At 47.6% G+C, this 21,798-nt stretch overlaps 1 protein-coding gene across 3 annotated transcripts in view; it reads right to left on the minus strand.

The window, feature by feature from the left end:
- The window catches only part of IPO9 (importin 9), a 183,880-nt gene extending 174,855 nt beyond the window's left edge, over window positions 1–9,025 (minus strand). The window contains exon 1 of one of the 3 annotated variants that reach the window (XM_039517959.1): window positions 8,803–9,025. In XM_039517959.1, coding sequence (XP_039373893.1) covers window positions 8,803–8,935 — 133 coding nt within the window. In that variant the 5' untranslated portion in view covers window positions 8,936–9,025. The remainder of the gene's footprint in view (window positions 1–8,802) is intronic. The other 2 variants (XM_039517957.1, XM_039517958.1) reach the window with 2 other exon arrangements.
- Window positions 9,026–21,798: the final 12,773 nt, after the last annotated feature.

The following is a 21,798-nucleotide window of genomic DNA, read 5'->3' on the forward strand; positions in this document are numbered from 1 at the left end:
GGCACTCCACTTGATACCGGCTGCCAACTAGACATGGAACCATTGATCACTACCCGTTGAGCCCGACCATCTAGCCAGTTTTCTATCCACCTTACCGTCCATTCATCCAGCCCAGACTTCTTTAACTTGCTGGCAAGAATACTGTGGGAGACTGTATCAAAAGCTTTGCTAAAGTCCAGAAATAGCACATCCACTGCTTTCCCCTCATCCACAGAGCCGGTTATCTCATCATAGAAGACAATTAGGTTAGTCAGGCATGACTTGCCCTTGGTGAATCCATGCTGACTGTTCCTGATCACTTTCCCCTCCTTTAAGTGGTTCAGAATTGATAAACGTGAGAAGGGAGGGACAGGCAGTAGAAACAAAAGTTAAACTGTTTGAGCAGCATTTTCCAGATGTCTTGAGGTCTTTCTGAGTGTAGCCTTCATTGATTTGAGATCTACCATACCATCCTCTCACTAGAAGGGAAAACCTATAATGGCAGCAGGCCATAAAAGAGACCCAGTTTGGGAATATTTTAATGAAGTTCCTCTACCTGTGGGTAAGACAGGCATTCGTGCAAAATGCCAATAGTGCAACAAAGAAATGCAAGGCCCAAATGTTGACCAAATGAAACATCATGAGAAGCGTTCCTTCTCCGGAGGAAGCTGCATTGAAGATGATGAAAGGAACATGTCTGAACATGCAGGATCTTCGGGCTGGTAAACTTTTTTATTTCATACTTCTTTCTTAAGGACTGCCTGTCCTCCTTCTATACTATTCTTGAATTCTCATGTTTGCGTAAAAAATATAGCTGTTACTCTATGGTACTATCATTTTAGATGCAGTTGTGATATATTTATCCATATAGACACTATGGAATAATTTATTCCATATAGACACTATGGAATAAATTTTTCCTGAATTCAAGGATATATTCATAGGGCTGGTCTACACTATACAACACCACACCATAAGGTAGCTTACATCAACTTAATTATGTCTACACTACAGCCTTCCTCCTGCCGATGTAAGTGCTCTACTACACCAACATCATACGTTCTGAGCCTCTCCTGGTGTTGAAGTTATGTTGGTGTAGTTAAGGTGACACAGTGTATGTGTAGACACAGGAGCCATGAAATTGACAAGAAAGCCAGGCAGCTAGAGCCCATCTGCCCCCCTGGAGAGCTGGACCCCGCTCCCACCAGGGAGCCGGGGACCCTGCTCTAAGAGCAGGGCTGGGGCGAGAAATTGACATGGCTACCCGGTGGGGAGTGGGTGGGGGCTGAGAAGCCCTAGGAGGCTGAGGCTTCCCTCCACCCTCCCACGCTCCCAACTGGGAATGGGGAGGTGAGAAGCCATGGGCAGCTCCCTGCCCTCCCAGTCCTGGTTAGGATGCGCACCACCAACCCAAGGAGGGTAGCGTGGACATGCACCTCCGCAGTAATACTGCAGTGGCTGTGAGTCGACCTTACACAGGTCGACTTACCTTTCTAGTGTAGATATATCCATAGTAACATAGAGCCTACTCTGTACGCACATGTACCAAAGCAGTTCTGTCAGAAAACTGTGGGGCCATGAACACACTAAACTACTGAAGCACAAGTTATGCAACAAAACAATGCCATGCAATCTCTGTACCTGCAACAGATTCTTTGCTTGATATAGATAGGCCCCAAGTTATAGCTTGGGAATGCTAGCAGAGTTCTAAAGCACCAAACAGTAAAGTTCAGATGAACATTACAACCTCAGGAAAAGAAGATACTGAAAGAACATTTACAAGACTCTTGAACACAATACTCTAACCTGGGATATATAATCCAAAGTTCAATTCTTGAAAGGTTTATGCGTATCAGTTATACACTACATTTACAGATGATTATGCAGGTCAGCTCCTGTAACAAGTGATCTGATGTAAAGATAAAGATTCAAATTTAAAAGCAATATAAAGTGTCACAAATAAAGCAGAACTGACAGGGTCTTCTAATATATCCTCCTGTTCCAAAAAAATCCAAAATTGATTACAGTTAAGTTTGCTGAAGTACAAAACCCACCAAGGCAAAAGCAAGGAAATCTCCTGTAAAAGTAACCATATTTTGCACATCTGAACACCCTATAGATCACAATGGCCAATAACTCAGGGACTCCAATGCCACCAGAAACCACCATACATACATAACATAAAAATCTGTGCAGATACCACAGTTCTCTAAATCATAAAAATGCAGAACTATCATGCCAATCTTGATACACAAGGTTATTTCCTGAATTATTATACATGACATTGGCATTAGAATAAGTAACAGGAATATGGTGAACGCATTTTTACCCTCTTATAATTCAAGCTGTGAGATATTTTCTGGAAGAGGTGTAGTATGTGCGCCAGAGCCTGTGGTCACTTCCACAGATTCTGCTCTAAGCACTGCTCTAGCAGAGACTATCTCCAGCAGAAAAAGCCACTTAGAGAGAGAACAAAATACCCTTTCCCCATAATTTATTCATACTACAGAATCATCTAAAGCAGGGGTGGCCAACCTGTGGCTCTGGAGCCACATGCAGCTCTCCAAACGTTAATATGCGGTTTCTTGTATAGGCACCGACTCCGGGGCTGGAGCTTCAGGTGCCAACTTTCCAATGTGCCAGGGGGTGCTCACTGCTCAACCTCTGGCTCTGCAACAGGCCCTGCCCCCACTCCATCCCTTCCAGCCCCCTCCCCCGAGCCTGCCATGCCCTCACTCCTCCCCCTGACCCCACCCAGAGCCTCCTGCACACCATGAAACAGCTGATCGGGAGGCACAGGGAATGAGGGGGAAGGAGGGAGGCTGCTGATGTATTACTGTGGCTCTTTGGCAATGTACATTGGTAAATTCTAGCTCCTTCTCAGGCTCAGGTTGGCCACCCCTGATCTAAAGGCTTCACCTGGTATCAGGGCCACATGGTGCTAGGTATTGTATATACATACTGTGAGGCAGCCCCTGCCATGAGGAGTTTTCAATCTAACTAGATTAAGGGGAAGGATAGCTCAGTGGTTTGAGCATTGGCCTGCTAAACCCAGGGTTGTGAGTTCAGTCCTTGAGGGGGCCAGTTAGGGATCTGGGGCAAAAATCAGTACTTGGTCCTGTTAGTGAAGGCAGGGGGCTGGACTTGATGACCTTTCAAGATCTCTTCCAGTTCTAGGAGATAGGTATATCTCCTATTATTATTAGACAAGGGGAGAAACAGAAATATTACCATCATCTTAAAGATGGGGAAATACAGCAGTGGCACACATCAGATCAGGAGCAGTGGGGTAGTTCTGCTACCTTCTCTGCCTCCTGCCTGACTCTTTCCACCACTGCTATGAAAAGCAGGTAAAAGAGAGGTCTGTGATAGCTGCCCCTGTGCCAAAGAATCTGCTGTTCTTCTGAGAGGCTCATGTCCAGCGAGATCTCTATTGGACCTGGGTTCTGCAGAGGAGGGGAGTCAACTTCCCCTAAGCCATTTATGTGGGGCAGGTATTATTCTGAGAATACTATGAAGGGAAAGTAATACTTTGGGGGAGCTGGAATGGGAGGAATCAAGATGGCTGCCCCAACTCTTGGGTATCTCCCTGTACTACCCACGCTGCAGCCCCTATGCCAGTGGAAACCAACCTCTTTCCCCACAAGCCCTCTCAAGGTCTAGACTAGCTTCAGACTGGCAAATGGACTCAGGAGCAGAACTAGGAGTCCCACTCCAGGTCCATCTACAGCTGTTATCATCAGTCTTCTCCACTCACCTTGCTTCCTGCTTTTCATCTGAAGTAATGGAGTCAGACAGGGAGGAGGTGAATGGCAGCTTCAGGCAGGTTAGAAGCAAAGCTGTCAGCTTGTCTGTCTGATAAAGACCCAGTGCTAGGTAACAGGGACCTTGCTCTGGCTAAAATGACAATCCTTCATTTGGGCTGGAGCAGGACTTTGCAAGGGAGGGGAGCCATGAGGGGTGTTTAACAGGGGATAATGAGGAATAATACTTTGGGAGAAAGAGTGTAAATGTGATGCAGATATGACCACTCCAACCCCATTACATGCACCCTATAGGATTGCTTTCCAAGTCCCACCACTTACTCACTAACTCACCTCTGCCTTCTGTAATTGTCTATAAGCATGCACACACAGAACAGATGCTGGTTCTCTACAGGCTGGTTTTGGAATAAAGCACAGCACAGGAGAGCAAAAGTCACTGCCAAAAGATACTCAAGGTGCCCAAAGTGAAAATAAATGAAGTTCTATTGAATAAGCTGCAAAAGTTCCACTTATCTCATTCCAGCTCTTTTTGGAGCAATGTAATGTTGTTTGAGCCTTAAGAGAAGCATACCATTTTCAGAGGACTAACTGTTGATGTTCTTAATGACAAGTGTCTGAAAATTTAGCTAGAAATGCACAGAATTTCAAAAAAGGAACACTTTAAAAACTTTTTTAAAAGAATGATTACTTTCTTTACAGTAACTGTGGTTCTTTGCGGTGTTTTGTTCATGTGGGTACAGTTAAAGCATGCAAGCCCACCACATGAGACTGGAATCTTTTGACCAGCAGTGTCTTTTGGGGCCCCATCTGCATCTTGCATAGTCTTGTATCCCCCTCCAATCCCAATGGTACATAGGGCAGAGCAGCCCCAAACACCTCAGTTCCATTATTCAAGGTATGTCTACACTACAGCAGCATAGCTATGGCAATGCAGCTGTACCGCTGTAGAGTAGACACTTCCTACATCGACAGAAGGGGTTTTTCCATCAATGAAGTTAATTCACCTCTCCAAGAGGTTGTAGCTAGGTCAAATAAATAATTCTTCCATCGCCCTAGCTACATCTATGATGGGGGTTAGATCAATCTAACTACATTGCACATAGTGTGAAATTTTTCACAGCCCTAAGCAACAAAGCTAGATTGATCTAATTTTTAAAGCGCAGAACAGATCTAATTCAGAATCCCAGCATATCTGAACTCTGAGGAAGTGGCAATGGAGGGAGCACATTGGGATCCATACAGATAAAATATCTTGAAGATATCTTCTTTGAGTCTTTGGCTATGCAGTTCCCTCTTATGACTAATTCGCAATTCCCAGAGAAATCCTACCTAGCTAAATAAGGATTGAAGAACAGGTCTCAGATTCAGCATCTGATCTAGACACCAAATCTAGGTCACAAAGCTTGGTAAAGGTATGGGCTAAGCTTGAAGTGGCTGCCCTGATACAGGAATAGTTGTCAGGTATGCTGAGGAGGTTGCCTGGGCTCTAACTGAGTGCCCTGATGCTTGAAGGAAGGAGCATATATGCTGCTAGTTGATAAATTGTCATCTGCTATGTGCTCCACTTGAGTTTGAGTATGAGTTGGGAAAAACAGGGAGGTTGATAGTTTTGTTTAAAGTAAAATAGGACACCACCTTGGTGAGGAATTCAGTACCACCTTATCCTTGTGGAAGACAATATGGGGGGGGGAGGGGAGAATGGGAGGATGTCTGTCATTAGTGCTTTAGTCTCACTAACTCTCCTGGCTGAGGCAATAGCCACCAGTAACACAGTTTTGAATGTGAGATGGTGAGGAAAGCACTTAGATAAGGGGTGTAAAGATGGATTCCATAAGGTCCATTAGAAATACACAAGTTCTCCATAAACATCTGTAGAGCCAAAAGAGTTCTCACATCATTAGGTACACGGCCCTCTACCACTGGAGCTAAGAGAAGTACTCTGTAAACTGACAGGTAGAGAAGAACCTTTATATTCCTTCAGACAGTCAATAAAGGACAACACGCTCACAGAAACACACACTATGTTACCTTGTGCCCACTAAAATCAATGATTGCCAGTGAAATCAATAGAAGTGGGACTGACCACAAAGGTATCCACAACAGGAACAATTGATAAATCTGGTTAACTACAATCCTACACCATCACCCCCAATACTGCCAGTGCATGAGGTTTCAAGGAGATTAAGTTATACAGAGAATATCAAAGATTAGCAACAAGATATTTATGATAATGAAAGAGAAAAGACAGTAAAGTCAATGTTCTCCTTTGCCTTCAAAGTTAATTGGCAATTTTCCAGGCAAACTCTCTGGTTCCAACATCAGCTTTTCCATAGTTGATTTATGTCAATAGAGCAATGCTTTGGAAAAAGTTATGTTTATACCTGACACTGATTGCACCTATATAAGTATTTAATTCCAGTACTGTTAGGGGGCTTATTCCTTCACCCTCCTACTTCCCTGGTCCTTCTCGCATGAACAGAGAGCAACAATACCCAAAGTCCAAAGGTGCAAACAATTCTATGTTTATTGGGGTGAACTTCCAGCAAGCATGATTCCAGTTTCCTTCCTTAGTGTCCCCCTTCCCAGCTCTGACACCAGAGCCTTGTCCGTGTCCCTGTTTCTGTTCCCATTTCCCCCTTTAGCAAAACATGATCCCAATTCCCCCACCCCCAGTCCCTATTCCCATTCCCCCCCTCACTTCCTGATTGACTGCAGACTATATAGTAAAACTTTAATTCTGCTTAGCTATACCTTAACCAATCATTTTACTGAAATTTAACTAATCAATCCTAACATATTGTAACATGGTTATTTAACCAATTATATTCCACCACCTTCATTGGTTTACATCCAACAAAATTAATTATACAGCAGACAGAAACAATTACAGAATCAGACAGAAACCATGCAAATAAACATACAAAACAATACAGAAGTGAGGATTTTACAACTACATCTATACAGACATAAGGGTTTTCCAGCTGTGTCTATTGATAAGTGAGTTCTTGCCAGACAGGATGCTATCTTCTAGGCAATTCCCTTTCTCTGGAGGTGATAGAAATATCAGGACAGGATTGTATTCCTAATAGCCCAATAGCACCTTATTTCAATGTGACTAGTTTGGAATGTGAGGATGACACCATACACTTCTCAGCTTATGGCTGCCTAACTACATCTTAGCTGAAGGCCTTAGCCTGTCACAGTTAGAGAAGGCCATTACACAGACAGTGATCTTTGATTCTTTCTTTTATACCTCTATAACTAGCTAAGTGATAAGAATACACCTAAATTCTTAAAGTATAGGCCTCTGCAGACTAGCCTGAATATCTATATCCTAACACTCCACCCCCTTTTTTTTTTTTCCTTTTTCTTTTGGGATCCTCCTGCCCAGGTATCCCTGGAAAAGCATAGAACATATGGCGACGCATTTCCTGATAGGGCCAAGCATCAAGGTGGAAGGTGTCGATATTTAATTTGTCCCCCTGCACCTTCTCTCATATGGGCATACCACACCTATTGCAATTAGTGTCCCAGACTTCCCATTATATTGGGCCCGAGAAGGTTGGGTCCGGGTTGTTTTGCACACTGTGGGGTGGGGAGGGCATACTACATTACTTATAGGTTACCTCCATATGCAACGTAACACACGTACAGTAAACAATATACAATGCACAGCAACATCGAGTCCTGACCACTGCAGTATGGTCGAATATCTGAGCCACCACCAAAACACTGCTTCTCCTCCTTCGACAGGGTCAAGATTTTAATGTGTCCAGTTGCTGGCAGTTGCAAATAGTTGCCGCTGCAGGTTTTGCATGCTTCTGTCCACATTATAAGTCCATTGAATGTTTACAGAGAAATGGGTTATTGTGCAAACCAACTTAACCACTTGGTATGGAATCAGGCAGTATGCCCTGGTTTAATTATTCACAGCAATAAGATTTATAGATTAGCTCTGCACTGAAGCCTAAGACCTTGGTACAACAGACAAACACTTTTTATATTAAAGACTAACAGATTTATTTGGGCATAAGCTTTTTTCGGTAAAAACCCACTTCTTCAGATGCATGGGGTGAAAATTACAGAACAGGCCTAAATTGCCAATGGACTTTTTTTTTTTTTTTTTTTTGAGTACAGACTAACAGGGCTACCCCTCTGATACATTTTATATTGTTTTATTTTTAAACATTACATGAAAGTTGCAAGTGGAAAATCCAGTCTAGTAAGAAAAATACAAGGAAAACCATAAGAGCTATACTTTCCTTTTCTTAATTTCATTACTCCTAGTTTACACCCCATCAGACAATGCAAGACCAAGAGTGCTAATTACACCACTTAAATATTTAAACACTTAGACATGTCTCTTTAGTCAAACTCCACACATTTAGCTCTTTTACTATCCCCTCTTAAATTAATACTTCCAGCCAGTTTAACCCTTTGTTATTTTTGAGTCCCAAGCCATACAAAGTTACATAAAAGAAAGAAATATGCACTTGTAGATGAGATTTGGGGGAAAAAAACATAGCTTGAAGCGAACTTCTCGGAGCAACTCAGAGAGAAAGGGAAAAGCAGCAGAGCGCCCCACTTCTCAGCGGCCAGGAGGCTCTGCATAGGGGAAAAGAGATCGGAAACTCCTTTTCCCTCCCGGCAGATGAGGCAGTGGAGCTGCCAGTGCCTCTGACACAGACTAGCCAGGGCTTTATACAAAAGACAGAGGCTCCAGGGAGGGCCAAGGGGAAGCGCTCCATGAAGAGGGAGTAGGGAGCCTGGGCTCTCGACAGAGAGAGTCCCAGGGCTTGGCGTTGGGGCCCCCACCCGCCGGTCACGTCTGCCTAGGTGATGGGCGCATCCCCGACTCGGAGCCGCCTGGGCGAAGAGGGGGGCTCCCGGAGGGACAGCGCTCCGGGCTCTGGGCGTGCGAGGCGCTGCTCGGCCGCGGCCCTGGGGAGCAGGTCGGTGAACAGGGGCCCGGCCCTGGCTGCCCCGCACCGTGCGGAGCCGGTAGCCGCCTGTGGCCGTGCCGAGGGGTCTGTGCTGTAAGGCAAAGGCCCGGACTCACCCTCGGTCACCTCCAGCACCTTCACCTGCTCCTCCGCGGCCGCACGCACGCCCTGCACCGGGCACAGGATGCCGGTCAGCGTCTCCACCAGCGCCTCCTTCAGGCCCTGCGCCACCGGCCCCGCGCCCGCCATCCCGCCACCGCGCCAGCCAGCAGGCTCCACAGTACGGGCCGCCGCGCGCGCCAAACGCACACACGTCACTCAACGACGGCACGCGGCGCCACCCAGGGAAGATGGGAGCTGCACACAGCGCCCCCGCAGGCCGGCGGGGAACTGCGTGTGTGAGGCAGTGGGGCCGGAGCAAGGAGTCCTGGGGTGGGTGCAGTCCGCGCTCGGCCCGCCTGTGCATGATGTGCCCTGTGAGCGCTGCCCGCAGGGGTATCGCCTCAGCTGTGCAACCCTCACTTTCTTAAAACCTTATTTTTCTTACACGTCATATTTTAATATTTTAAAAAACAATAGAACAAATAGAAATTGTACCACGTTGACCCCCCCCCCCACCTAGGTTGTCAGATTTGCCCTTTTGATCCACCCTACAAACTTCTGCCACTGACGCTAAGGGAAGAATTGGTAGCTGTAGTAGACTGTTACCCTCTGTGTGAACTTGCTACTTTTCCAAGAGGGTTTCATGGATAGTTAGCTGACAGCAGTGGAATATTAACCCCCCTACTCCAAATCATAGAGGCACTAGACCTTCTCACTAAAATGGTTGTAAGATTTTTTTTTTAACATGGGCAAAACAATGTATTTTTCCCTAACCTCATTCTCAGAAGCAGATGACCTGGATCCTTCAGAAATTATTATCTTGATGTATACACCTGGCTGGCATAGAAAATTTCAGCCCAATCTGTTAAAATTAGCAAAGTTATTAAAAAATGGAAAAAAGATCTTACAATGTGCAGTGTTGGACAACCTTAACTAACCACAGTGCTACTATAACCCATGTGCCTAATAGGGAGATAGCCCTTTAAGAAACCCATTCGGGGAGGTAGGAGTGAGCTGTGTCTGGGTCATTGTTGCTGGGCAGTTAAGCACTCAACATCCAGAAGCTTATGGAATTGGGTGTGGTAGTTCTGGGTCTGCTCCAATAGGTTCCCTGTTGCTGGAGTCAGACTCCATGAGGGTGAGCAGTCAGGGCAGCTGCTTTGCCGAAGGCCACCTGCCCTGTGTGAGTCTGAAAAACTGAGCCCAGGAGCAAGAAGCAGGCTGGTGTCCCTAACTCTGAAGCATTTTGCAACAGGTTGGTGATATTGTTAACCCAGGAAAGTATGGGCAATGCTAATTATACCAATGGGAAATTGGAAGGGGGAAAATAACTTCTATTTTAATTGTATGCTTTGAATGTTGTTTTGATTTTAGCCAAAATGTTCTAGTTAAATTGTCTTAACTAGTCACCAACTTTTCTTTAAATGTAGTAATGTGGAAGGAGTCATTTCTATTTTGCTATTCTCAGTTTTGTATTTTCTTGTAATAGGGTTTTCTTTAAATCTATACACGTAACTGATTGATTGGTTAATCTGTTATCTGACTGGCTAGCAGTCAGGATTTCAGCAGAGGAAAAGTCTGCATGGATTCCAACTGATGATTCCTACAAGCAAGTGAAGGAAAGATGTTGTTTGAGACTCAGTAGACTATATAGATCTTGGTGATCAAAGACTCTAACTGAGACTTAGGTGAACAAAACCTAAGCTTTTGGGAATTCTTAGTTTCTTCTCACTGTATTTCTTTCTGTGGGGACTGAACCATTCAGATTTTAATTCACTTTCTTTATTTATGTTTATGTATAACTGTGTGAAGGTAATGTCTGTGGATTATAAAATAGCCCATGTCATGCTGTAAAAATTATAAAATCGTATGATAAAGAAATAAATAATAATCTAAAGTTTATTTAATTAAATTCATTTCTTTAGTTCCTTTTGGGACTTGAATGGGGGGAGGTTGACCCTGTGCAATCCTTGCTGAAAATCCTTAGGGTTTGTCTACACTACAGGATTATTCCGATTTTACAGAAACCAGTTTTTGGAAACAGATTGTATAAAGTCGAGTGCACATGGCCACACTAAGCACATTAATTCGGCGGTGTGCATCCATGTACCGAGGGTAGTGTCGATTTCTTGAGGCGTAGCACTGTGGGTAGCTATCCCATAGTTCCCACAGTCTCCCCCCCTCATTGGAATGCTGGGTTGAGATCCCAATGTATGATGGGGCAAAATCAGTGTCGTGGGTGATTCTGGGTAAATGTCATCAGTCAATCCTCCCTCTGTGAAAGCAACAGCAGACAATCATTTCGCACCCTTTTCTCTGGATTGCCCGGGCAGACGCCATAGCACACAACCATGGAGCCCGTTCAGCCTTTTTTCACTGTCACCTTATGTCTACTGGATGTTGCTAACAGATGCAGTACTGCAGCGCTACACAGCAGCATCCCCTTGCCTTTGCAAGTTAGCAAAGATGGTTACTAGCCCTACTGTACCATCTGCTGCTTTGCAAGTTGACAGTGACGGTTACCAGTCACACTGTACCATCTGCTGCTGTCATGGGTGCTCTTGGCCGGCCTTGGTGAGGTTGGTCGGGGGCACCTGGACAAAAATGGGAATGACTCCCCAGGTCATTCTCTTCTTTAAGCTTTGTCTAATGGAGAGTCAGTCATGCCTAGAATATCAGGCAAGCCTACTAAAGAACCAGAGAGGCAAACGGCCGCCTTGGGTCAGAGCCCCAGACATCCCACAGAAATGATGAGCTGCATGCCATTCTAGGAGGTGCCCCTGCAACAATGCCACCTATTGCTTCCCTCCTCCCCCATCCCTCCTGGGCTACCGTGGCAGTTATCCCCTCATTTGTGTGATGAAGTACCGTAATAAAGAATGCATGAATAAGAAACAACACTGACTTCATTGCCTCTGCAAGCAGAGATCACAGGGGGGAGGGGAGGGCAGCCTCCAGCTGCTATGATATTCCAGGCAGGAGTGAATCTCCATTAAACAAAGCTTAAAGAAGAGAATGACCTGGGAGTCATTCCCATTTTTGCCCAGGCGCCCCCAGACGACCTGACTGAGGCCAGCCAGGAGCACTCACGGGATGACGATGACGGCTATCAGTCCTACTGTACCGTCTGCTGTCCGCAAGGGAAGGGAAGGGGATGCTGCTGTGTAACGCTGCAGCACCGCGTCTGCCTGCAGCATCCAGTAGACATACGGTGACATTGAAAAAAGGCGAGAGAGGATTTTTTTCCCTTTGCTTTCACCGGGGGGGGGGGGGGGCGCGACTACATATACCCTGAACCACCCGCGACAATGTTTTTGACCCTTCAGGCTTTGGGAGCTCAGCAAAGAATGCAAATGGTTTTTGGAGAGTGCGGGAGCTATGGCATAGCTACAGTCATCGGTCGCCCCTCCCTCCGTGAGCATCCATTTCATTCTTTGGCTTTCTGGTAAGCTTGTCTCAGCTCCTTAAGTTTCAGCACTGTATTGAGTCCCTGTTGTGGCCTCTGTCCATCAAAGCCTTGGAAATTTTTTCAAATGTTTTGGCATTTCATCTATTGGAACAGAGTTCTGATAGAACAGAGTCATCTCCCCATACAGAGATCAGATTCAGTATCTCCCGTACGGTCCATGCTGGAGCTCTTTTTTGATTCTGGGACAGCATGGTCACCTGTGCTGATCAGCACTCCATGCTGGGCAAACAGGAAATGAAATTCAAAAGTTCGCGGGGCTTTTCCTGTCTACCTAGCCAGTGCATCCAAGTTCAGATTGCTGTCCAGAGCAGTCACAATGGTGCACTGTGGGATAGCTCCCGGAGGCCAATACCGTTGAATTGCGGCCACACTAACCCTAATTCGAAATGGCAATACCGATTTCAGCGGTACTTCTCTCGTCGGGGTGGAGTACAGATATTGATATTAAGAGCCCTTTATATCAAAATAAAGGGCTTCGTTGTGTGGACGGGTGTAGGGTTAACTCGGTTTAACGCTGCTAAATTCAAGATAAATTCGTAGTATAGACCAGGCCTTAGAGACTGAACTCTGGGTCTCCAGCTACTTTCTGTGGGATTTGGGGAGGGGCGGGGTTAGGCACTGGTGATGGAAAATTAAGTGAACTCTAGCCCACCCAAAGGTTACACTACCAACCATGCTACCAACTCTGTCTGTAATACTGTTCCAACTCTAGATATTCTTGCTATTCATATATATGTCTAATACCTTCTTAAATCCTACAAAGCTGTTGGTGTCAATGACATTTTTCACACAGTAATTCCAGAGACTAATTGTGTGTTGTATGAAAAAGGATTATAGTGGAGCAACGGCACCACTCTAGCTATGAATGAGATTAATTTACTGTTTAACAGTTGATTTTTCTAAGTGCTCTAAAACCCTTATGCTTACTCTGCAAGCCCAAAAATTGGCTGTGGCTCATTGGGGCAATGTGTAGGGTTAGTAGTCAAAATTTAGGTCATTTGAGCACTTGAACTATCATGTGACATCAGCTTACTGAGAATTGTTATAACGGTCATAATTGCATAATTTGGACAGTAAGATTGTATTTGTGCTGGCTTTTGCCTAGTTTTCTTGACAGGAGTGTAACATTGCCTTAGTGACCTTGTTATTGTTTGTAACTGCTGTATAGTTCAAAGGGGAAGTTTTGGCCACTGTGCTTAAATTGAAGGACAACAGACACACAAAATGTGCTGCTAAAAGGCATTTAGGGAAAAGGCAAGTAGACAAAAACAGGAAAGTCCCTATGGCCCTATGCAGACAAAAGGGTCAGTGACTTGGTTAAATATGCATAATCAGTGTGTAATCAGTAGTAATAAACCAATTAGAAAAGAGACATAACATGAAAAAAGCAAGGACAGCAAAAGTTGTGCCAATTGAAGTTTATGCATGCTTATTTTATAAGTTGCATAAGATATGTAATATTCATTATAATGGTAATTGCAAAAAGAACTAATGAATACATAATTTGGCAGTGTATAAAATGTGCTTAATTATAAGAGGTAGTTAAGGGAGGGGTTAAGAAGGATTGGACCTGTTTCTTTGACCTTGGGACAGGCCACTGTTGGATAGCCTCCACCTTGGCCTGTAGGGGGTTGATGGTTCCTTGACCCACCTGGTGTCCTAGGTAAGTCACTCTGTTTTGGCCTATTTGACACTGTAGCGAGTCGGTGTGGCTCCCCTCCTGCCCAGCAGAGGACGCTCCCTCCCAGAAGCCCAGCTGGGCTGAGCCACCACTTCCTGTTCCCGCCCCCCGGAAGTCAAGGGGCGGGACAGGACGTAGAAAAGGAGAACGCCAGAGCTCAGTCAGGAGCCAGCCACCGCCGCGAGCAGACGTGCCGGCGGGAGCTCCAGACTGGGAACCCTCCAGGACCCGAGGCGGCGATCCAGACTGGCCCCCACTGCCCCGTGCCCGGTACGATGAGGAACCCGCGGAACTTCCCCTGGATCGGAACCCGGAGCGGCCGCTAGGACTTCCTCCCGCCCGGTACGAGGAGGAGCCACCGCCGCCGCTTCCGCCCTGCTGTTACCTGGAGGAGCCAACGGAGGCAGCCGGGCCGGACTTCCCGCAGGAGTTGCCGGACCTGCCCCCAAGCCCTGGTCCTGCAGACCCCACGCCGATGGACTGGTCCGAGCTCACGGCGACCGAGGAGCAGGTACCCATAGAGGGGGAAATGGACTGTAGCCCGGGGATAGCCGACCCGTCAGGCTATAGGCACCGAGGTGCCCATGTCGGTGTGTTTCGGTCAGGACCCCACTGACCAGCGGCCGTGCTAGCCGCTAATAGGGCCCCGGGCTGGGACACAGTGGAGTGGGTGGGCCTGTGTCCCCCCTGCCACCCCACTCACGGGTGGCAGTCTCCCCCTCACCCCAGCGCAGACAGAATCGCCTGCACTGATCCGAGTGGTTGGTATTGCTCAGTTCCTGCCACCAGGACCTGAGCCCCATTGAACTACTGTAACCCCGCCCCTGCTCCAGAGGGCCTGGGTTTATATTGAACTACTGCTGCCCCCGCCCTGGTTAAGGGCCTGGGCTTAGACTGACTGACTGTGTGCCTTCTGTGCCGCCCCTGCCTGAGGGCCTGCACCTGAGAACCTTCACGAGACTGATTGCTGTGCAGACCTGAGCCTAGGACTGCTATTGTGCTGCCCGCCCTGATCCAGAGGGCCTGGGCTTATATAAACTGCTGTCGCCCAGCCCCCTGATCCAGAGGGCCTGGGCTTATATAAACTGCTGTTGCCCAGCCCCCTGCTCTAGAGGGCCTGGGCTTATATAAACTGCTGTTGCCCAGCCCCCCTGCTCCAGAGGGCCTGGGCTTATATGGACTGCTGTTGCCCAGCCCCCTGCTCCAGAGGGCCTGGGCTTAGATAGAACTGCTATTGGGCTGCCCCGTCCTAATTGAGGGCCTGGGCTTACACTGATAGACTGTGTGCCTTGTGTTCGTCCCCTGCCTGAGGGTCTGAACCTGTGGACTTCTTGAGACTGATTGCTGTTACCCAGCCCCCTGCTCCAGAGGGCCTGGGCGTATTAAGACTGATTGCTGTTACCCAGCCCCCTGCTCCAGAGGGCCTGGGCCGATATTGAACTGCTGATACCCAGCCCCCTTTTGCTCCAGGGGGCCTGGACTTGTATTGAACTGCTATTCAGCCCCGACCCAGAGGGCCCTGAAGGTACTGAGACTGAGTGTTGTTCAGCCCCCTGCTCCAGAGGGCTTGCGATGTGCGATAGTGCTAACCCTGAATTCGTGCCGCCCCACCAGTTAGAGGGGACAAGGAGCGAGTCGGAGTGGCTCCCCTCCCGCCAGCCGGAGAGTTGAGCCCCGACCAACAGCTTACAGACACTTTTTGGCCTTAACAGTTAGTCCTGCCTGCCTGATGCGCTCTAAAACCATTTTCAAATGTTCTAGGTGTTCGGGCCATGAATCAGAAAAAATGGCCACATCATCGAGGTATGCAACTGCACAGTCTCCCAATCCTGCTAGTAGACCATCCACCAGCCTTTGGAAGGTGGCAGGTGCATTCCGCAGTCTGAACGGAAGCACAGTAAACTCATACACCCCTGCATGGGTGATGAAGGCAGATTTTTCCTTGGCAGGTTCATCCAGTGGTACTTGCCAGTACCCCTTGGTTAAGTCAATGGTAGAGATGAACTGGGCACGTCCCAACTTTTCCAATAGCTCATCAGTGCGTGGCATTGGATAGTTGTCTGGACAAGTTACAGCATTTAGCTTACGGTAGTCCACACAAAAGCGTATTTCCCCATCTGGTTTGGGAACCAGAACCACTGGAGACGCCCATGCACTGGTAGAAGGGCGGATGATACCCATCTCCAACATGTTGTCAATCTCCTGTCTAATAGCAACTTTGGCATGAGGTGACACCTGGTAGGGTGGGGTCCTAATCGGGTGAGCATTACCTGTGTCAATGGAGTGGCAGGTTTGCTCAGTCCGTCCTGGGTTGGCTGAGAACAAGGGCGCGAAGTGAGTGCACAGCTCCTTGATCTGTTGCCACTGCAGACGTTGCAGGGTTGTGGAGAGGGTCACCTCTTCCACACCACCATTTCTTTTACCTTCGTAGTAGACACCTTCAGGCCACTCGGTGTCATCTCCTTCCTGAACTGTAAAGTGACAGACCTGTAATTCTCTGGGATAAAAGGGCTTTAGAGAGTTAACATGAAACACTTTAGGCTTTAAAGGGGAATCAGGGAATGTTATGAGGTAGTTAACAGCTCCCAGGCGCTCCTGGACCATGTATGGTCCTTCCCAGGACGCTTCCATCTTATGGGCCTGTTGCGCCTTCAAGACCATGACCTGGTCTCCTACCTTGAAGGACCGCTCTTTGGCATGTCGATCATACCAGACCTTTTGCTCCGCTTGAGCATCTCTTAAGTTCTCTCGAGCAAGGGCCCAAGAGTCTCGGAGGGTGTTTTGAAGGTTGCTTACAAAGTCCAGAATGTTAGTCCCTGGAGGAGGTGTAAACCCCTCCCATTGCTGCTTTACCAGCTGTAATGGCCCCTTAACCTCATGGCCATACACCAGCTCGAATGGTGAGAATCCTAAACTGGGATGTGGAACAGCCCTGTAGGCAAACAGCAACTGTTGTAACACTAGATCCCAATTATTAGAGTGTTCATTGATGAATTTGCGGATCATGGCCCCCAATGTTCCATTAAACCTTTCCACTAGGCCATTAGTTTGGTGGTGGTACGGGGTGGCAACCAAATGATGCACCCCATGAGTTTCCCACAGGTCTTTCATGGTCCCTGATAGGAAATTTGTTCCCGAATCTGTTAAAATCTCGAAGGGCCAACCCACCCTGGTAAAAATGTCAGTTAAGGCCTGGCACACAGTTTGAGCCCTGGTGTTGCCTAGAGCTACTGCTTCCGGCCATCTGGTAGCAAAGTCCACAAAAGTCAGTATGTACTGCTTTCCTCTGGGGGTCTTTTTTGGGAAAGGACCCATAATATCCACAGCTACTCGCTGAAATGGGACCTCAATTATGGGAAGTGGCTGGAGAGGGGTCTTGACCTGGTCTTGAGGTTTTCCTACCTTTTGGCATACCTCACAAGACCGGACATACTTGGCAACGTCCTTGCCCATCCCCTCCCAGTCGAAGGACCTTCCCAACCTGTCTTTGCTTCGGTTCACCCCAGCATGGCCACTGGGATGATCATGGGCTAAGCTTAAGAGCTTTTCCCAGTACTTCGTCGGAACTAGCAACCGTTTTTGAGGATGCCAGCCCTCCTGGTGTCCACCAGAAAGACATTCCTTGTATAAAAGTCCTTGGTCCACAACGAACCGGGATCGGTTAGTGGAGCTGAGAGGCAGTGGGTTGCTGCGTGCCGCCGCCCATGCTTTCTTGAGGCTGTCATCGGCTTCCTGCTCAGTCTGGAACTGTTCCCTTGAGGCGGGAGACACCTGTTCCTCTGGAAGTGATGTAGGTGATGAGATTGTTTCTGTTGACTGTGAACCGCTCTCCGCTGGTCCACGAGGTGTTATTTCAGGCTCCGGCTGAGCCTCTAGGGTAGGGTTGTCTGCTGGTTTTTCCAGTTCCGGCCCTGGGACTGGCTGTATTATGGTTGCTGTAGTTGCTGGTATGGGAGCCGGTTCCACCCTCTCTGGTAACACCGGCGAGGTCTCGGTGGATGGCTGAGGAACAGGGATGGGTGCAGCAGCTCGTCTGGCTTGGCTGCGTGTAACCACTCCCTCTGTTTCTGGCGGCTCAACGTGATGGGCCAAGTGGTTGCCCAGAATCATGGGGACAGAACAATTGTCATAGACAGCAAAAGTCCACGTCCCTGACCAGCCCTTGTACTGGACAGGTAAATGCGCTGAAGGTAATGTCACAGGTTTTGACATGAAGGGGCGAACTGTCACTTTGGTTTTCGGGTTGATGAATTTGGGGTCCACGAAGGTTCGGTGGATAGCTGACATGTGCTGCAGTGTTTCTCCATGCGATAACTTCCTTTCCGTCCACTCTCAAAGTTTCCCTAAAGCATACGGGTATTTGAGAGATATCTAATTCCGGGTTTCCTTGGTGTGCAGGTGCAAGGAGTTGGACCCGGTTCAGGTTCTTTGGGCATTTGGCTTTGATATGCCCCAGTTCATTGCATCCAAAACATCGCCCACTTGATGGGTCACGGGGTTGTGTTGGTTTACTGGAAACTGGTGAGGTAGAAGAAGAGGTAGGGTGTGACTGTGCTTGGGTTGTAGGTGTGGGCTTGATTGGCCCTCGATGGTAAGGTTTAGTCTCGGTGGGTACCTTGTGTGATTCGCTCCCTTTGGCAGTAGCTTTCGTGTTGTCTACTGATGCCATCCATCTGGCTCCAATCTCTCCTGCCTCAGTGAGAGTTTTTGGTTTACCATCTTGGATGTAGCGTCTAATGTTCTCAGGAACACCATCTAGGAACTGCTCCATCAATATCAGGAGGTGTAGGTCGTCTAGCTCCTCAACCTTGGATCCTGATATCCAGGACAAATAGTGTTTTTCCAGGTAAGCAGCGTGCTCTGGAAATGACATCTCTGGTTTCCATTTCTAGGCTCTGGAACGCTGACGGGCGTGATCAGGGGTGATGCCCATTCTGAGTCTGGCCTTGGTTAGGAACAGTGCAAAGTCGTCCATGTGGTCTCTAGGCATTTCAGCTGCCACCAGGGATAATTGTCCGCTGAGCTGTGACCTCAGCTCCAGCATGTATTGTTCTTTAGGAAGATGGTATCCAATACAGGCCCTCTCAAAGTTTTCTAAAAAGGCCTCAACATCATCCCCTGCCTTGTAGGCGGGAAATTTTTTCCGAGTAGTTTGAACAGTAGGTGGATGGGGTGGTGGATTATTCTGCTTAGCCTTTTCTACTTCCAGAGCCTGCATCTGGATTTCCAGATCTTTCTCTCTTAATTCCATTTGTCTGATGTGGTCTGCCTCTCTGGCTCTCTGGTCTGCCTCCATGGCTGCCATCGCCATCTTGTGTTCTCTCTCTTTGGCTTCCAGGATTTGTAATTGCAATCGAGCAAGCTCTAGTTGGTCACTTGTTTCCGTCATGTCTGTGCCTTGGGGTGCTGGCCACACCCCTCCCTGTTTATGATAACTTGAGTAAAGAAAGGGTAATTAATCCTGTGTATAGCAAATTGTGTGTTGCCTCTCTCTATTGTTCTGTACTGAGCAACAGGGAAAATCTAAAAAACTCTCTGTGTCTCTGCGAGAAAAGTCTAGTGAAATCCTCGCAGGGATCAGTGGCTTCCTGCCTTCTGCATTTCAAAAGTCACAGGAAAAAAAAACTGGCTTCAGGATCTCTCTCTCCTCACCAAACCTGTTTTCCCTGTTGGACGGGATGAGCTCCGAGGAGCACCTCCCCCCACCCAAGGAATCCTGATCACACAAAGGAAGGACACACCTCCTTGCAACCAGAGCAAAAAATGTTTCTAGCTCTGAACTGTTAAAAACCTCTGGCTTGAGAATCGTTATCTCCCCAGCAAACCTGTGAGGGGCACTTCCCCCCACCTAAGGAATGCACACACCTCCTTCCAGGCACTGTATTGAAAATGCTTCTACTGTGGTAGAAAGCCTCTAGCAATGGGTTCGACACACCGCTGTGCCACCATGTCCTAGGGTCTCACCCCCACTTTGAGCTTGTGAGTTCAAAGATGGGGACCCACAGGTATTCTCCCCCCACCCTAACCCTTAGGGTAGGTTTCCTTCTCGCTGCCACCACTCGATTAATTCGATGAATCGAGACACCCCTCTGTTCCCCCCTCCTCCTTCCAGAGACTTTCCTGGGGAAGCACAGACCAAATCACAGAGGGAGAAAGATTCCTTTCACTTCCCTCTCCCTTCCCTGCTTTCTCTGCTTGGAGACAACCCTTGTCTCCACAGAGTGGCGCCTAGCTTCTTTCCCCTGAATCCACAGGTAAGGAACTTAAACTCTTTTAGGTTCAGGACTTGGTTATTAAAAGAATAAAAAAAAGAAAAAAAATACACAATCTCTATGAATCCAAGATAGACATTCATAGGGTCTAATCTTATTAATCCCTGGAGAAATTTCTCCCTTTTCCTCAGTACAAACAATACAGGCAAAATTACGAATAATCAATACAAACACAGAATTGCAGACACAGGATTCTTATATGAAATTACCCAGTACTTCTAATACTCACTAGCTGGAATAGAAGAAATTAGTTCAGAAAGATGAGCAGACTTAATTAAGCGTCTGGGCTGGTGTAGTTCCAGACGGCTAAGAACACAGAACTAAGAACACAGAGACCCAAGTTCCCACTCTCTGGGATTTTCAGATTCTCTTCCCTGATTGGTCCTTTGGTCAGGTGTTTCACCAGGTCTGTGTTAACCCTTTACAGGTAGAACTTAACCCTTAACTAACTACTTATGACAGGAGGTTAAATCAATAATTATGGGCAATGCCATCTCAGGTGATGAGATCCCCTGGGGATGGATCTGGGTGCTATTTTGCCAAATTATGTGGGGAGTGTCCATCCTGACATGCTTAATGGTGTTGATACTTTACAGGCGACTCTGAAGTAAGCTGAAGACATTAAAATTGTTATATTTGACCTGTCAGGTTAGGGAACTCTAGGGTCAAGAGGGGGGACTGAAGGGCCATAATCCATTAAATGGATTATGGCCCTTCACATTGGAAATGTTATGATTATGATTATTCTATTTGTATGCATATATCATTTTTGTATCTGAAGTTGGAAATATTATCTATGTGCCTATTACAACTGTCTTTACATCTGGGGAATGCCCACCAGACAAAATGCAATCAGCCTGGATGGGCTATGAGAGGGAACAATAGAACTTTGAAGATGCTAATCTCCCACCTTTCTGGGATGCTGCAAACAACTTTTGACACATGGCTGCTTTGGCACTGCAGGGCCATGTGCTCATACACCACCACCACCTAAGAGGGGGGTCCTTCCTGCTGGCCACTGGACTGTCACCTGGAGCTGCTGCTGCCACCGCATTTGCTGCCTGACAGCTGCTGGAGCCTCAGGGAGGAGGACAAAGAGGATCATTTACCAGTGTGGGAGAGCATAGAAACTCTGCAGACCGCTGTGGAGGGGGCCTTCAAGAACTAAGTAACTTTTGAACTGTGCTCGTGTGGTGGGCGTCTTGACTGTTTGTGTGGGGACACAAGGGATGTGGTGTGGAGCCTGCCTCCTGGTCCATATGTGTCCCCCTCCAGCCCCCACCATCATCGCTGCCCCCTCCACCACCCCCACTGGCTGTTTACCATCTGCCTCATGCTCTTGCCTCTGGGACTCAGCTGCTCATCTGACTTGCCATGCCTTTTCACCACCTTATGGGCCAAAAGCAGCAGCCAGCCCATATTGACTCTGTGCAAGCGCACGTACCCCACCCCCTTGGACTGACCCCCTCCCCCCTGCAGCAAGACCCTAGCTTTGCCCCTTGCTGCCTTTTGTCCCTCCCCTTTAACCCAGCCCCCTTGCTAGCTTCAGTTTGTTTGCTTCAGCCCGTTTCCCTCTGCTGCTTTGTTT

This window comes from Mauremys reevesii, unplaced genomic scaffold, assembly GCF_016161935.1.
Source record: "Mauremys reevesii isolate NIE-2019 unplaced genomic scaffold, ASM1616193v1 Contig2, whole genome shotgun sequence".
NCBI classification, from domain to species: domain Eukaryota; kingdom Metazoa; phylum Chordata; order Testudines; family Geoemydidae; genus Mauremys; species Mauremys reevesii.